We start from the raw sequence: 17,195 nt of genomic DNA, 5'->3' as shown, positions 1-17,195 counted from the left end.
GCTTCCTATAGAAAGTACCATTAGCTGCCTTAACATCTGACATTTTAATTAGGTTCACAGTTTTAAATGGAAAAAAAGAAATGGATTGTAGTCTGAATCCATATTATCAAGTGTACTGACACAGTAGCCATACATGGTCACACACACCTGCAATCCCAGCAACTTGGGAGGCTGTCTCAAAAAGTAAAAAAAGGACTGGGAATGTAGCTCAGTGGTGAAGTGCCCCTGGGATCAATCCCTAGTACCAACAACAACAGAAATAACTGAAGTAACTGCCCAGTAACAGTTTAACAAGTGCCATACTGAAAGTAAGATACTAAAATCATACATTTTGTTCATTTAGAAATGTGGGAGGTTAGCCAGATGTGGTGGCACAGGCCTATGATTCTAGCAACTATGCAGGCTGAGAAGGGATAATAAATTTGAAGCCCGCGTTGACAACATAATGAGACCCTGTCTCCAAATTTTTTAAATAAATAGGGCTGGGGTATAGCTCAATGATGGAGCACTCCTAGGTTCAATCTCCAGTGCCACCACCACCACAGGCACCACCACCACCCCATCCCAACCCGCCAAAAAAGTCTTAACTTAGTCACAGTGGTACATGCCTATAATTTCAGCTAGCTGAGCGCCTGAGGCAGGAGGATCTCAAGTTTGAGGCAAGTTAAGTGGTAAAACGCCACGCAGTTTAATCCCCAGTGGCGTGCCAAAAAAAAAAAAAAAAAAAAGTGTAAAGTTTTGAGTCTGCCACTAGGAACACCTGAGAAGAGGATAGATTACTTCAGTGAAGCTGAGACTCAGAACCTACCACCTTGGAGTGTTTGTCACTCCTGAGGTATGTGAAGTTAGCACTGACTCTATGAGAACTTGGGATTCATGCCACCAATCTCCTTGGCCCCTGAGTTTACTTTCTCTCCTGTCAGGTACTTTGTGGCTGGCAGTCTTCTTCTCCCACCCCATTGTTCCCTCCAACCCATTAACATAAGGACTACAGATTAATCTTAACCATGTCTTTACTGTCTTCCTCACCTGCCCCATCAGCTCTTTCAGGATGTTCTGTGGTCTTTTCCAAGCTACAATCTGACTTTTCCCTTCTATTTCCCTCTAAATAGCTTTCTGTTTGATCACATCAAACTCACTGGCCTCTCGCATGCCCCTTCTCCCTATTCTCCCAAAACAAGTCTGTGCATAAATTTGTACACTTCTGCCTTTGCTAGTAATAATTCTCAGGCTTCCTCTGCATCCCCTTTCTCAGACTTTTCCAGTTTGTTTGAGAACTTTCTATAAACAATGAATTCCAAGGTAAGTTCCTTAACCTCTTAGAGCCTGTTTCCCCTCTATAAAATGGGACTACTAATTCCTCAGGATGAGACACAACAAAAGAAATGAGCCCAGTGCAGTGATGCATAACCTGTAACCCCAGCTACCCCAGAGGCTGAGGTAGGAGCATTGCAAATTATAAGTCAGTCTCTGCAATTTTGTGAGACCATCTTAAAATAAACAATAAAAATGTCTGGGGTTACAGCTCAGTGGTAGAGAGACCCCTGGGTTCAATCCTCAATACAACCAGGAAAAAAAAAAAAAAAAAAAATTAAACTGGGCACTCAGTAAAGTGTGTATTTTTTAATATGAGTGTTTCTCTAAGCCACTCCCTCAACCCGCCACACACACATATCCTGTTTTCATAGTGCTGGTAGACAAGTTTAGAGGTGGGGGTGGAAGTGTGATATGAGTCCTGCTGTTTAGCCGTCTGCAGTCACACTGCACTCCAAACTATGAGATTTTATAGAATTAAGTACCAAACTCTGAGCTTTGAGGAATCCAGAAAGAAGGATAAAGTGTCTTTCTCAGAGCCCCTTCAGCTAAATGTCACCATGATTCTGTTCAAACTCTTGGACACATGCAAGAGTCAGTTCCAGTGGCCCTTTACTTGGTCCTTCTCTAGGGCCCACACCAATGTTGTCACAAATTTAGTAGGGGAGGGGATTGGTCTGGGTCATGACCAGAGCTCAGGTTTTATTGAGACCATAGGAAGGACCATAGGAAGGAGGCAGGGCCTGCGGTTGCAGGAAAAACATCCTAGTTAAAGGAGTTGGGGAATTGATTCTGGGGGGTTTTCTGAATTGGTGCTGGAAAGGGATTAAACCTGGCAAGAAAAGAATATTTGATTGCTTGGAAACATGCACTGCAAGTTTTGGAATAAGAATAATGTTCAAGAGAAGCTAGAGGGGAAGGCAGGTGTCTGAGTGACCCGGTCCCTGAGGTGAACCTGAGTTGGAGCTAGGATTTGGTGAGCAAACCTGTGCCAAAGATTGTGGCTTTGCATGCCTGTAATCCCCGCGACTCAGGAGGCTGAGGCAGGAAGATCCCAAATTCAAAGCCAGACTTAGCAATTTAGCTAGGCCCTAGTACTGGGAATGTGGCTCAGTGGTTAAGTGCCCCGGAGTTCAATCCCTGGTACCCACCCCCTCAAAAAAGGTTGTGGTTTATTCAGAAAAGGGCACTTTTCTGGGTGCACTTCAGGTCAAGCTGTCTCTTCATCCCCTTCACCCACTCAGACCTCAAGCTGAAGTTAGGCAGCGGGAGGCCTTTGAGCTGGAAATTGAGATCCTTGTGTTCAGAGCTGCCCAGACGCCTGATCCCCACCTACTGTAGCATCAACCCCCACCCCACACTCACCCCATAGTACCCTAGGCTGAGAGCAGGGACACGGGCCGGGGTAGGAGAGAACGCAAGAAGTGAAGTCGAGGTTAGAAACAGGCCAGAGGGCCCTCGGAGAGGGAAAACCTCAAAGGACAAAATTTGCTGGTCACCAGCAGTAGGCAAGTGGGAGGGGTCCGAGGGTTAGAGGGAATGGGTGGGCGGGTGCCAAACCTGTGGAGGGAGAACCGGTCAGTGAGGCCCCCACCAGGGGGCGGTGCCCAGGCCGCATGGCCTAGAAGAGAGGGGACGCCAGGTGCCCAAGGGCTGTGTGAGCTTTACGCTCAAGTCTTCTCTATTGTGCTAGGGTTGGGGGCGCGAAGGAAGAGAGCAGCGCCCTTCCCCGCACCCCGCCCGTGGGCCCGCCTCCAGTCCCCCGCCCCACCCCCGGCTCCGCCTCCACCCCCGCCCCGCCTCTGGCCGCGGCCCCTTCCTCCCGCAGCTGGTGCTGTGGGGCCGCGGAGCCGCGCGTCGCTATCTCTATGGCCCCGGATCCCAGCGCAAAGGTGAGGAAGGCGGAGAGTGCGGGCAGCCCGCGGGGCCGGGCCCAGGCCGGGGGTCGGGGGCCGGGCAAAGCCTTCTCCACGTCCATTCCACCCTACGAGCTGGGCCAGGCCTTTCTCACTGCCAAGACCCCCAGTCCTGCATAAAGGCTTTAGAGGGGCACGGGCCTGGCCTCGGGTCGCGCGGGGCGCAGACTGCCGCCGCGGAGTCTGGGACTGGAGCGGGGCGGGGACCCGCGTGGCGAACGGTGTTCCCCTGGATCTGGGTCACGTCTCTCGGCGTCCGGCGCGATCGAAGGAGAGCTTGTCCTCGAGCTGCAGCAATAGAGACTGAGGTTAGATCTGACGAAAGGAGAGAACCGCGGACTGTCCAGGATGGTGGAGGGAGGGGGTGGCAAGGGAGGGACTCCCTCGAGCCAGGAGAGACCGCCATCCTACTAGGCAGAGGGAGATACCGCCTACAGGCAGGTGGACATCTGGGATGAAGGTCGAAAGCCGGCTGATCCTCCATTGATCCTGTTGGGGGGGGGGGGCTTTCCCCAGTTTCCTCCACCTTAGTATCTAATAGTGAGACGGTGATCAGAGTTAAGGGGACAGGCAATCCGAACTGTAGAACTCAGGGCGAAGTGTGGGGTGTTAACTGGAGACCTTGAACCCGCTTAGCCACTGGGGGAGGGGTATGGTATGCTCCGCCTAGTTCATTTAGCCCCGCCCGTCCTCCTTCCCAACAGGTTAAGTGGGGGCTAAGAGCTCCCACTTACTGGTATCCTTAATTCCCCATATCTAGAATTGCAGTACGCATGGGGGTAGAGGACTGCTAAGTTATGTATTTTATTCCGTCTCCGATAAAACTAAGGATCTCCTCCTGCCTGGGTTAGTTTCTCCCTCCCTCCCTTGCAGAGTAGCCTTGACCTATGCACTCATTCCAGGTCAGAAGCCTCATTACCCCCTCATTACCCCTACACCCGCCATCCCCGCACAGAAATACAACACACACACTTAGAATCTGACCTTAGAATTGGGACTTTGGGGAAGAAAGATACAGTTCTGCTCTGCACCCTACCCCAGTAGAAACTGGTAGCCACCAAGCCTACAGTGAGAATCAAACCCCTGTTTGCATGTGTTGTTCAAGAATTCTGTGAACACAACATGTGGCTGGCCCTCCCGTGAACATTACTATGCCTGACTCACTATCAATGGGTTTGTGTGCATGTCCCTACACACCTGTGTGCATGGATACAGGACCCTCCTGTTGAATAGGTATGCAGTCCTTTATATAAGCCTGCATATGTAGGTTTAGAACCCTGATCATCCATCTCTCAGGCTGTGTGACCTGCTGAGTGGATGGGCATATGAATACAACTTTACATGTGAAATATATCACTACACATGGCCATGGCCCTCCATGTGAACATAAGTGTGCACAAACCTCCCTGTGAGTGTGAGCGTGTGAATGACTTTCCTGTGAATGCATGTGCTCACAGCCCTCCCTGTAAATGTGTATGCACACCTGTGCATGTACATCACCTTCCTCCGGGCCCATTTTATTCAGGATAAACCTACATAAATGTGCCGCGTGCCACACTCTGAGTGGTTCCTCTAACCTGGGGTGTGTTCCTTCTGCCCAATCCTAGGGACTGATCCCTCCTGGCCATAGGGCTCCCCGCTTCTGTGCTAAGCAAATAGGAGGCCCCAAAGGTAAACAGGTGTGCCTCCACAGTGAGGGGTGGGGCATGAGCAGCTTGCCTGAAGCCTCCTGCTGCCCCAGCCCCCAAACCAGGAACTAGTGCTCTTTCTGTGGTCCAGGGACCCTCTTTTCTCCCTCTCATATTCCACTCTCCCCCTCCCATGGCAGTGCTGACCTTTAACCCTTGAATAAACCCTCCAAATTCCTGTTATCCCTGGCCAGCTCTTGATTCCTCCCTTCTCTTCAAGGCCAGATAGTTAATATTTGACCTGGAAGAGAGAGAGGAGAAGCCAGTGGCACCTTCTGACCCTGCTTCTGGGTGTCTGATGAGATGAGGTGAGTTGGGCCACCTCCACACCAAGCCCAGCCCAGGAAGCTGAAGCAGCCTCCTCAGAAATCAGGAGGCCTGTAAAAGGGGTCAGAGGAAGCCTGTCCCCCAATCCGGATTGTTGGCTTGAGGGAGGATCCAGGTATGGGAATAATCTCCAAGATGTTCTAGGGGAGATGGCTAAGAACTCAGGGATCCCATCGCCCACCTTCTCCACATTGCTTATGTCTCCATTAACTCACCTTGCACACTATAGTCTCCTGCACAGATGTTACACCTGTGCAGCTAGGGAGACCCATATATTCACACCTCGCTCCTACCCCCTCGTGCCTGTGAGTGCCTGCTAGCAGGTAGGGACATGTGTGGATGCCTAGCCAGAGGGTGCAGTATGGACTCGTATAGGCAGGGCAGAGATGCGCACCCCCTCAGAGAAGAATGCTGAGGAGAAGTGTCTAATTAAAGAGAAATTCCAGAGGGAGCTCTCAGGCCAAGGAAAAGAAAAAACAAAGGGAAAACAGGACAAAATTAACAAAGGCCCATTAAACATCCCTGCTCAGGCCTTCTTGCATAAGGCACCCCCGCAGCAGCAGGGGCAGCAGCTACCCATTGTTGGAGAAGGAGCATTCTCTCTTGAGAACGAGAGCTTCATTCTCTAGCAGAGCTTCTGACCTGGCCAGAGGAGGGGTATTACGTGGGGTTTGAGTTGAAGGGAGTCCAGGATCATGTAAAGAGGGCAAGTTCCCATGCTAGCCTCCTGCATCAGAACAGAGTGGACAGAATAACTGTGAGTTGATTCTGGCCTGGGAGTTCTATGGATGCTGGGCCTCCACCCTTTGGTGTCCCCTGAAATCTGGGTAATGCCATCCATTTTCCACGCACCCACAGATCAGAGATTTTTATCCTGTTTTGGTTTTTTTTCCCCCTCCTTCAGAAAACGGACCTCAAAGAACCAGGACTAGCCCTGCTATCAGGGGCAAGGTGACCCATCAGTAACCTACGAACTCTCTATGACTCCACAACTTCCGATTACCATGAAGTTTGCATTTGATGCAGAAAGGCATGTGATCCATCCTTCCCTCTGACCTCGTAGCTGTGATTCCATGGCCACACAACCCTGTGGCTCCATGTCCCCTCCATTCCAGGATCCTCCCTGGCCCCATGACTTCTTGACCCCATGGCCTCATGACCCCTGACCTTCCACGTGACCTTCCTAGACTTTGATCCCTGTGACTGTGTTTCCCATCGCTTCCTGTGGCTCTGGCCCTGGCTCCCCTTGGGGGTCTTGTTGGTCTGGGCCTCCCCAGGAAGATGTGGGGGAGGCTTTGGTCCCTCCTCCTGAGCCTCCTCACAGCAACAGCTGTCCCTGGACCCTCCCTGCGGCGACCTTCCCGAGAACTAGATGCCACCCCACGGATGACCATTTCCTATGAAGGTTAGACCCTCAACCTTCAAAGGCCACAGCAGCCAAGGCTGGGAGCAGGAGGCAGCCCCCAAACTGGGCTCACTGCTTCTGCTCTCCCCAGAGCTCTCCGGGACCCGGCACTTCAAGGGCCAAGCTCAGAACTATTCAACATTGCTGTTGGAGGAGGCCTCTGCAAGGCTGCTGGTGGGAGCTCGAGGCGCCCTGTTCTCTCTCAGTGCCCATGACATAGGAGATGGGGCTCACAAAGAGGTCAGCCCCTGAAACTTGGACCACCCTCAGTGACTACAGCCTTATCCTGCTCCCAGGGACCTCAGCTTCCTGGAACTCTGCCAGATTTCCATAGCCCCCTGGACAGCACTGCCCTTCCCAGCCCAGGTCTCCCTTGCATCCAGTGTTCCTCCTGGAATTCACCCATCCCAATTTTGCCAGCTCCCTTAAACCCTCTGGGTAATGGGTATTGTCAATGCATCTATCCATTCCCTTTACCCCTGCTAGATCCGGTGGGAGGCCTCCCCAGAGATGCAAAGCAAATGTCATCAAAAAGGGAAAAACAACCAGGTATGTGGTGGTCTGCCCTGTCCCCAGCTCCTTTCTTCCTCCTCAACTGGGGATGCCGGGGTTGACAGGGACACAGATGAGGTGTTACAAACTCCCCAGTCAACTGCACAACCACAAAAATACAAGTGCAGCTGCAGTGGCAGGTCTTGGGCACAGTCCTTCTAATCCAAATATCTGATGGCCTATTAGCTTATCCTGTCATGGCATCTTAATCCCCTCTGGACTCCCAAATTATAATCATGATAACAAGAATAAGTAATCTTTAGTAAGTGCTCACATAAGCTATTATCTTCCTCAAGTTCTAAAATAACTCTATGTAGTAGTATTGTCATCCATTTTACAGGTGACAGAAATGAGGTTTTGGTGGGGGACTAGCTCTAGTACCCACTATTCCATGGAGGGGCACTGTGGAAATGTCAGCCCTTTCTGGCTGAAGAACATGGTATCCACAGGGACCTTTATCTAACTATGTAACAGAATCTATCTGGAAAGCTTTTATAAAAATACACACTCCAAAGGTTCACTGGCCTGGAGATTCTTGATTCTGGGGTGATATTGGGACAGCTACATTTAAAGAGGCACCTCCAGGAGATTCTATAAAAGGCAGCCTCTTGGTGCAGTGTGGGTAGATAACAGGGTTAGTGAGATAGGTGGAACCCAGGTCATGGAAGGCCATAATGCCCAGCAGAGGCTTTGGATTTTATTTTGTGACAATGGGCACCCTCACAATTTGATACCTTACCTCAGGGCTCTCAGACTTTACATGTGAAATCACCTGGGTATATTACAAATGCAGATGCTAAATCAGTAAGTCTGGGAAGGGCCTAGGATTCAGTAGTTCTGATAAGCTCCAAGGTGACACTGAGGCAGTGGTTCCCATATAACACTCTAGGTGGGAAGACTTCAGAGAATATTTCTCACATGTTCTGAGGGAGATTAATTTTCAAAAGAGGGGTTTAATGATCAAGTTTGTTTGGAAAGTGCTGCATGCTCAATTCCACAAAGCATAACTTTAAGGTTCTAAGATAGGTTTTACCTGTGGTTTCCAAACTTATTTGACCACAGAATTCCTCCCCAGAACTGAAAGCAGTGTGTGTTCCTGGGGCAGAGGGGGTTGCTTTTAAAATGTGAACATCTTAGGGAAAGATCACTATAGGAATGTTTATCTGGCCCAGGCACCTGAAAGATTAAAACAGGCTGAATTTAGAGGCAGGAAAAGCAGTGGTGAGGCTGGGGTATCCTATGGGTCAAAGGAAAGAGGGCTGGTAGGCGAATAGGCGAACAGAGAAGGGATGGATGCCAGAGGCTGCAGCAGGGGAGGGAGTGGAGGAGATAGAAAGGCCTGGGCAGACTCAAACCCTGGGCAACAGACAGGAGGAAGAATCATTAACAAGACAAAGAAGTGAAGAGAGTGGTATCGTAGGGCATTTGAAAGACAGAGAAGACGAGTGTGGCCAGCATAGAGTGAGAGAGGCAGAGAAAGGGGCAAGGGGCAGGGCCCAGTGATGCAGGGCCAGGGGCTTGTGGGACTCCTTGTTCAGGACACTGGTGAGCCACTGTGGTGACGTGATCTGGTTTACATTTGTTAAATGTACTTTGGGAATTGGGTTGGAGAGGAGCAAGAACGTGTTGATTGGTGGAATATCTCTAGAATCCAGACAGTGGTAGTAGCAATCCCCAGTCATGGGCTACCTGGGAGACAGGGGTAAATGGGAGGCTGTTTATAACACATCCCCTTGTACCTTTTCAAATTTCGTACAACATGCAAGTATTCCTTATCCACTGCGCAGTTTTGATAAAGAGTGGCAGAGGGTAGTCTGCTGAAGGGCTGCTGATGTTGTCCAAGGAAGAAATGATGGTAGTGATTTGAATTGGGCAGTGGTGATGAAGGTAAAGTGGACCAAGTTCAAGAGCAATTTAGGACAAAAAATGAATCATGAAGAGGGACTGAATGCGGGGGCAAGGGAGTGAGAAGATGACTCCTGACTCCTGGCTTCGAGACTGAGAACAGTGAAGGAGGTGGGGAAGACTGGATGAGCAGGTTTAGGAGGGAAGATGTAGGTTAAGGAGATGAGTTTGTTTCCTGACAAGGTGAGTTTAATGTGTCTAAGGGACAGCAGCTGGAGAGAAGGAGACAGGGTGTGGAAGCTCCTAAACTGGGGACATTGCTGAGAAGGAGTTCAGCGGGAGAGAAGCATCTCAGGGTGCTAGGAGCCCTGGAACCTCCTGAACTGGGGTTGGAGGGAGCTGCAGGAGATACAGGAGAAGCTGTGGTGTCAGGTAATCCAAGGGCTGTGTCACAGCGAGTGCCAGGGGATATTTTGTGTTCTGGGCAATGAGAAAGCCCATGAGCATCTTAGAAAGAGCTGTTTGTCCTGTGAGTAGGGGCAAGAGACAGACTCTAAAACTAGATTAAGAGAGGAGGCCTCTAACTAGGCAGGGGACTCACACCTCTCCCCTACCTCGTCCCACAGACTGAGTGTTACAACCATGTCCGGTTCCTACAGCGGCTCAATGCCACCCACCTTTATGCATGTGGGACTCATGCCTTCCAGCCCCTCTGTGCAGCCATTGTGAGTATGCCTGCCCCCAGCCGTGACTGCAACCTCAGACTGTTCTGACCATGGGCTGCAGCCCCCGCCTGCTCTGTGACTGACTGTTGGCACCTCATTCCCCAGGATGCCGAGGCCTTCACTCTACCAACCAGCTTCGAGGAGGGGAAGGAGAAGTGTCCTTACGACCCAGCCCGTGGCTTCACAGGCCTCATCATTGGTGAGCAGCTGTTCCTCCCCACTGAGCCCCTCATTCACAAGGATGGCACTTAGTGAGTCTCGTCAACAGGACTTGCCACCTGCATGTGTCATGTGCCCTGTTGTATATGACATGTCTCATGCCTGGCATGTCCCTGCCTCAGATGGAGGCCTCTACACAGCCACACGGTATGAATTCCGGAGCATTCCTGACATCCGCCGGAGCCGCCACCCACATTCTCTGAGAACTGAGGAGGCGCCAATGCACTGGCTCAATGGTTAGGAGGATGAGGCGCAGGATGAAGGGGGGTAGGGGTCTATTTCTTCATTTTTACTCCCTTGGGCAGCTGATCATCCCATCCCCAGGTCCCCAGGTGAGCCTATTCATTCCACTTCTGTGTGGTGTCAAGGGAGGGATGGGGCAGGGGCAGAAGTCCCCAACCTGTCTCAGAAGACACCTAACTGTTCAACCCACAGATGCTGAGTTTGTGTTCTCTGTGCTCGTACGGGAGAGCAAGGCCAGTGCAGTGGGTGACGATGACAAGGTTTACTACTTCTTCACGGAGCGTGCCGCCGAGGAAGGCTCCAGCAGCTTCACTCAGAGCCGCAGCAGCCACCGTGTGGCTCGTGTGGCCCGTGTGTGCAAGGTAGATATGGCTGAAGTCAGGGCGTAGGATAGAGGCTGGACCTCTGACCCTGCTCCCTGACCTCTTTGCCCTACCTCCCCAGGGAGATCTGGGAGGGAAGAAGATCCTGCAGAAGAAGTGGACATCCTTCCTCAAGGCTCGTCTCATATGCCACATTCCACAGTATGAGACACTGCGTGGGGTCTGCAGCCTGGATGCTGATACCTCAGCCCGCACACACTTCTATGCCACTTTCACACTGACCACACAGTGGTAAGTGCAGGGCCAGTGGGGAGGCAAGGACTGGGAACAACGCGGGCTGGAGCGGAGGTCAGTGAGGATGAGGTCCACTGTGCGGAAGACTGGCTGCAAAATGAGAACATCAGGCATCAAGCTAGCCTAGGGCCAGAGGCCACAGCAGCCCACTGACCCGTGGAACAGGCCTTAAAGGTCTACAGTCAGGTCTAGACAAGGAAACAGTGGCTCCAGGCTAAACGTGGGTTGGGAGAAGGCTCCTCTAGTGTGACTCAGTCTATTCCCCTATGTCCGTTCCTAGGAAGACCCTGGAGGCCTCAGCCATCTGCCGCTATGACCTGGCCGAGGTGCAGGCTGTCTTCGCAGGGCCCTACATGGAATACCAGGATGGTGTCCGGCGCTGGGGTCGCTATGAGGGTGGGGTGCCTGAACCCCGGCCTGGTTCGGTGAGCATTCAGGCATAGGACCAGTGCCGAGTAGACAGAGCCCTGGGAGGGGTAGGAAGGTCTGGCCTTATGGGAAGCAGATGGTAAGAGTCCTGAGGTTCACCACCCCCATCCCCCCACCCCAGTGCATCACAGATTCATTGCGCAGCCAAGGCTACAACTCATCCCAAGATTTGCCTTCCCTGGTCCTGGACTTCGTGAAGTTGCACCCACTGATGGCTCGTCCTGTGGTACCCACACGTGGACGGCCCCTGCTGCTCAAACGAAATGTGCGCTATACACACCTCACAGGAACACCTGTCACCACACCTTCTGGAGTCATCTATGACCTGCTCTTTCTGGGCACAGGTGCTTCTACCCAAATCCCTGATCCCTGTTAGCTTTGATCACTAATGTTTCTAAACCCAAACATTCCTGCCAAGACTATCCTGGAGCTCCCAGTATCCTAAGGGGCCATTGCTACTGCTGAATCCTTGTTCCTCACCTCATAATTCCTGAGCTATTTCCATCAGGCCTCCTGTGGGCTGCAGAGGGAAGATCACATTGTTTGGGTTTGACTTTCTTCCCTTTCCATGGCAGCTGATGGCTGGATCCATAAGGCTGTTGTCCTGGGCTCTGGGATGCACATTATCGAAGAGACACAAGTGTTCAGGGAGCCCCAGTCTGTGGAGAATCTAGTCATCTCTCCAATGCAGGTACCCCTGATTTCTGACTCTCAATATGTCCTTGCTGAAACAGGGGGAGTGGGGAGGCTGTGTGTATTTCTGTAAATGGGAGTGGGGGTGTTGCCAACCAGGTGTCCTCTCTGGCTTCCAGCACAGCCTCTACGTGGGGGCCCCAAGTGGAGTCATCCAGCTACCACTGTCCAGCTGCTTCCGCTACCATTCCTGCTATGACTGCATTCTAGCACGGGACCCCTACTGTGGCTGGGACCCCAGCACCCATGCCTGCATGGCAGCCACCACCACAGCCAACAGGTTCCAGAGTAGCTGGTGGGGCAGGGAGGGTCACATGAGGCCCAAGTGGAGGAGGAAGGCCTGCCAGTCACAGGGGATGTGGGAGCTAGTCATTGGTTCATAGCCCTATCAGCCCATTTGCTGGGGAAACTAAAGCCCAGTTCCCCTTGTTCATGAACCCTGATCCTTTGTCCCCAGGACAGCACTGATACAGGACATAGAGAGAGGAAACAGAGGCTGTGAGGGCAGCAGGGATACAGGTAGGTGACACTCTTGGATGTGTATGGGTCTGGTTGCAGAGCCTGTTCTCTTTGCCATTTACTATCATTGTATGGGCGTGTTTGTATGTGAGTGGCTGCATCTGTGCCTTCAGTGAGGAGTACCCAGCACACAGCCTGGCACAGAATAAGAGCTCAACAGCCCAAACAAATTATAAACGAGGAAACAGGTTCAAGGTGTAAATAAAGTGTCAGGCGAGGGACGTAACTCAATAATAGAGCACTTGTCTGCACATATGAGATCCTGTGATGGATCTCCAGCAATGGATAAAAAAAAGTGTCAAGTGTCTTTTCTCTTCTGGAGCTTACAGCCAAGTGGTGGTGGGGGGCAAGCACTCAAATGATCACACCAACAACCAATTACAATTATTAATGATCATAACTATGACAAGGTTCAGAAGGGTAGTGGATATTTCCCCAAGGAAGATCAGGTGACATGTCAAGGAAGAACAAATGTTAATAATCATAGCTAACGTGTACGAGTATTTACTGTGTGCCAGGCACTGATCTAAACACCTGTCATTATGTACATTTATTCTCACAGCACCCTATGAGAGAGGTGCCATTGTTATCCCCTTCAGGGACAACCCTTCAGGCACAAGGAATATGAGTAAACTGATCAAAGTTACTCAGCTATTAAACCACAGGGTCAGAATTTAAACCTAACCCTTAGCATTTGACTCAATTTGTACTTTCGACCATTGTGCTGGGCTGTCTCCCACAACTTAACCAGGTAGGTGGAGGTCCTGGGGTAGGGCAATGACACCTAAGCAGAGGGAACAGCAGGCAGAAGGAGCTCTGCATGTTAGAGCATCCGAAGACGCTGGAGAGGTGGGCCAGTAACAACATGCTGAGGATTTGGGTCTTTATCTGAAAAGTGACAGGACACTTCTGAAGAGTTATAGGCTAGGGGAGTGGCACGAATCAGATTTGTGTTTCTAAAGGATCACCCAACTACTTCTTAGAGAATGGGTTCGATAGGGAGCTGAGTGGCTTGGCAGTCGTGGAAAGAGAGACGTGAACAGTTCTGAGAGAGATTCTGATGAAAGCTGGATACATACAAAGGTGGGGAGGAAAGACAGGCAAGGGAAACTGAGCAGCTGGTGCCACCATTCACCATAATAGCAATTCAAAGCAAGTGGTTTAGTTTGGAAGTGAGGCTTTGGCCTTAGTTAGGTGCCCAAGAGACTTCACGTGGAGATGCCCAATATAGTAGATAGTCAAGTCTGGCACTCAGGAGAGAGGTCTGTGCTGGAAGTAGAGATTAGGAGTCACCAGCAGATGGCACAGACTGAAATCACAGGAGAGCATGGGAGCAGAAGAGAAGGGAAACGGGCCCAGGAGCCACATGCATCCTGGGAAGGGCCATGGGAACCTTGTGTGGGAGTGTGAGCACACGGAATTGGTAAGCTGTCACTGATTCTAGACTCTATGCTTAGTACCAGGGTCTCAGCAGTGAGCACTTTGGCTTGCCATTTCCAATGCCCTCCTGGGATAGGTAGGTAATGACTTTTCAACCCCACTTCCCAGGGCCACCACTACCACTGAAGACCCGTTCTGTGCTCCGGGGTGATGATGTCCTTCTGCCTTGTGACCAGCCATCCAACCTGGCCCGGGCTTTGTGGCTACTCAATGGGAGCAAAGGCCTAAACGATGGGCAGGATGGCTACCGTGTGGGCGTGGATGGGCTGCTAGTGACAGACACACAGCCTGAGCACAGTGGCAACTATGGCTGCTATGCTGAGGAGAATGGCCTCCGTACCCTGCTGGCTTCCTACAGCCTCACAGTCCGGCCCGCCACTCCTGCCCCAGCTCCACAAGCCCCTGCCACGCCTGGGGCACAGCTGGCACCTGACGTGAGGCTGCTCTATGTGCTAGCCATTGCTGCACTTGGTGGCCTCTGCCTCATCCTGGCCTCCTCCCTCCTCTATGTAGCTTGTCTGCGGGGAGGCAGACGAGGACAAAGACGGAAATACTCACTGGGTCGGGCTGGCCGGGTAGGGGGCTCTGCTGTGCAACTGCAGACAGTCTCAGGCCAGTGTCCTGGAGAGGAAGATGAGGGTGATGATGGGGAGGAGCCTGGGGGACTGGAGGGCAGCTGCCTCCAGATCATCCCTGGGGAGGGTGCCCCAGCCCCACCGCCCCCACCACCTCCACCACCACCGGCTGAGCTGACCAATGGGCTGGTGGCACTACCCAGCCGGCTGCGGAGGATGAATGGCAACAGCTATGTGCTCCTGAGGCAGAGCAACAATGGAGTACCAGCAGGGCCCTGCTCCTTCGCTGAGGAACTCAGCCGCATCCTGGAGAAGAGGAAGCACACGCAGCTCGTAGAGCAGCTAGATGAGAGCTCTGTCTGAGCCCAGCCTCCCCTAACAAATTCTCTTTCAAGCCAGCCTGTGTACCCCAGGCTGGGCTGCCACCTTCCCAACATAGCCACCCTCCTTCACACCCCCCACTCCATGCCCTTCTCCCAACTTTTTGATGTCTCTATAGGGCTGGCCAGTCAGGCCCAGCCAAAGCCCCTTTCTCAGTCTCCAAGACCTATGTATGAGCAGCCCAGGCCCACCGGTGCTCCTCAGAGGTAGGTGCTCCCTGGGGACCAGGTGCTCTGCTGATCCAGACACAGTTCCTGTTTCTTAACCTAAATGCTTGGGAGGAGGACTCCATTCTCCTCTTTCATTATCTGCTCAACCTTTCCTTTCTCCCAGGTAGGGCTCTGCAGATCCAGATGGCCTCAATGTCACCACCCTCTGCACCGCCCTGTGTTCTGGATCATCCTGAAGCCAAATAAGACCTCTGCTAGCCACCTGAGCCCTGCATACATTCACATGTGCACATGGAAGAATGTTCATCAGCTGGGCTGCAGTGTCCCACCCCACCCTCTCCTGCTGCATTCTTGGTTTTCATCCCTTCTGGATTTGGGTACCCTCCCAAATGTCACATCCCTATCTAGTTGTCTGCTGCAGTCCCAGCCCCAGCCCCATATGTTGACCCCTTTGGCAAGAGCTTGGGATCAGGCCAGCCTGGGAGGTAAGACTGCATCATTCCCCTCTTCTGCCTTCCTGTACAGCCCTTGTGAGTCAGCTCCCCACGCCCCTTAGTCACAAGGAAGAGCAACAGAGCTCTTTCCCTGTGCATATGTGGTAACAGCCACCACACACATGCTTACATTTCCATCCACATGCACCTCTGAGCCTCCCCTTGCTGCCTTGGACCTGTGTCTGGCAGGTTTGGTCCGTGGACATTTCAAAGGGAGATCCCCCTCCCATTTAGCTGTCTTTGCAGACCCTTCCCTGGGACGAGTGACCAACACTGCACTCAATGAGCCAGCCTCCCTTTTGGGGACCAAGCATTTGCTCCCCTTAGGCCACAGCAGGGGGAGAAGAGGACTGATGTCTCACCTGGCACACAAAGCCCGTTCTTGGAACTATGCAAAGGGCAGAGGCTGGGAGTTTGGATGCTTGGCTCCCACCCCTGTCCTACCTCACCGGGGCACTTTCAGAGTCCAGGGGCCTCTGAAGTCTTCAGGCCCATATGGGACAATCAATCCTGACTGAGCTCCCCCATTCCCATTGGGTGAGGATGACTGTTATTTTTGTAGCTGAGAACGTGGAATCCCACGGGTTTTTACTGCCCTTCACCCAACCTCTCCCACTGCCCCACCCCACAATGAATGTATTTATTGTGAGAACGGCTGCAGTTCTTTAGGAATGCCCCCACTCATCCCCCGGTGGGTGGAATAGGCATGTGAGAGTGGGGAGCCTGGGCTCAGCTCCTCCCCCAATGTTGGTTAATAAATATCCTCTTTCCCCACATCTCTGAGTAGTCTGGTTGGTCTAAATTAGCTCACCCTAATCATCAGGGTACAGACTGAGCCTATAGAGAAAGTGCTATGGTGACTTTTGCATTCAGGCTTGGCTTTGCTCCCCATTCAACTATTTGCTGAGGAAAACTGGGATCCTCAGCTTCCATCCAGGCTACGCTGGGGGGGCACACAGGCCCTTTTATTAAGGCTCACATTATTCATTAATTGTGGTGATAAGGTCATAACAAACGAGAAAATTACAACAGTTCAAAAATTCACACAAAGGTTTCCTGATGTTTACTTCCTGTACGTGTCGCCATGCCTGTGTGCCATGTCTTCTTGTTTGTTTGGGGTTTTGGGGATTGAACCCAGAGACACTTTACTACTGAGCTCATTCCCAGCTTTTTATTTTTGAGATGGTGTCTAACTAAGTTGCTTAGGGCCTCACTAAGTCCTGAGGCTGGCCTCGAACTTCTGATCCTCCTGTCTCAGCCTCCCCAGCCACTGGATTACAGGCATGCATCACCACACCCAGCTTCCCTGCCTTTTTAAAACTAAGCTTAGGAGATGTTCCTTATTTATCAGTCTTCCTGTTCTTCTAAGCAGTTTTCCAGTACCTCCCACCCACTGGTCCAGCAGAAGATGTGGATTCATAGCTGCACAAATCGGGGTCTTGAGGGTGGGGATGCAACTGGGACAAGGGAAATCTTGTTACCAGGAACTCCCTCCAGGAGTCAGGCCTAGATTAATCACATTGCCTTTGATCCTAATGACAGGGCTATATGTTCTGCTTCTGGTTTTAGGATAATGAAATCTCCAGTTTATGATTTAAAAATGCACATATTTTGAAGTAAGAACTCAAGTGTGATGTTTGGTA

At 51.7% G+C, this 17,195-nt stretch overlaps 1 protein-coding gene and 1 long non-coding RNA gene across 6 annotated transcripts; one reads left to right on the top strand and one right to left on the bottom strand.

Annotated features, from left to right (window-relative positions):
- Nucleotides 1-1,992: 1,992 nt before the first annotated feature.
- On the bottom strand, nt 1,993-5,132 carry LOC306659731. Of its 2 annotated transcripts, none has more exons than XR_013763401.1 (2): nt 3,659-5,132; nt 1,993-3,518 (listed from the first exon to the last, which is right to left on the bottom strand). It is a non-coding gene; the product is annotated as an uncharacterized lncRNA (long non-coding RNA). The 2 variants fall into 2 exon arrangements; XR_013763402.1 differs by having other exon boundaries at nt 3,666-5,132.
- SEMA4G (semaphorin 4G) lies at nt 3,095-16,326 on the top strand. 4 transcript variants are annotated; one of them, XM_079137450.1, is made up of 16 exons: nt 3,095-3,206; nt 6,150-6,650; nt 6,742-6,890; nt 7,137-7,199; nt 9,674-9,772; nt 9,878-9,971; nt 10,114-10,227; nt 10,427-10,596; nt 10,679-10,848; nt 11,132-11,276; nt 11,402-11,624; nt 11,856-11,971; nt 12,093-12,253; nt 12,431-12,492; nt 14,041-15,094; nt 15,226-16,326. In XM_079137450.1, the coding sequence occupies exons 2-15, from the start codon at nt 6,527-6,529 to the stop codon at nt 14,868-14,870; spliced, it is 2,520 nt and encodes an 839-aa protein (XP_078993576.1). In that variant the 5' UTR covers nt 3,095-3,206; nt 6,150-6,526; the 3' UTR covers nt 14,871-15,094; nt 15,226-16,326. The 4 variants fall into 4 exon arrangements, with proteins under 4 accessions (XP_078993576.1, XP_078993574.1, XP_078993577.1 ...); XM_079137448.1 differs by having other exon boundaries at nt 14,041-15,098; XM_079137449.1 differs by lacking the exon at nt 3,095-3,206 and adding an exon at nt 3,397-3,538 and having other exon boundaries at nt 14,041-15,098.
- The last annotated feature ends 869 nt before the right edge of the window (nt 16,327-17,195 follow it).

The sequence above is a fragment of the Sciurus vulgaris genome (genome assembly GCF_902686455.1).
Source record: "Sciurus vulgaris genome assembly, chromosome: 4".
Lineage (NCBI taxonomy): Eukaryota > Metazoa > Chordata > Mammalia > Rodentia > Sciuridae > Sciurus > Sciurus vulgaris.
The sequence above is the reverse complement of the archived record's forward strand: the minus strand, read 5'-3'. Positions and strand labels throughout refer to the sequence as shown.

Coding starts and splice junctions, on each gene's coding strand:
- SEMA4G (XM_079137450.1), top strand. CDS start 6,527: ATGTGGGGGAGGCTTTGGTCCCTCCTCCTGAGCCTCCTCACAGCAACA. Junction 7,200..9,673: donor AAAAAGGGAAAAACAACCAG/GTATGTGGTGGT, acceptor CTCGTCCCACAG/ACTGAGTGTTACAACCATGT. Junction 11,972..12,092: donor TAGTCATCTCTCCAATGCAG/GTACCCCTGATT, acceptor TCTGGCTTCCAG/CACAGCCTCTACGTGGGGGC.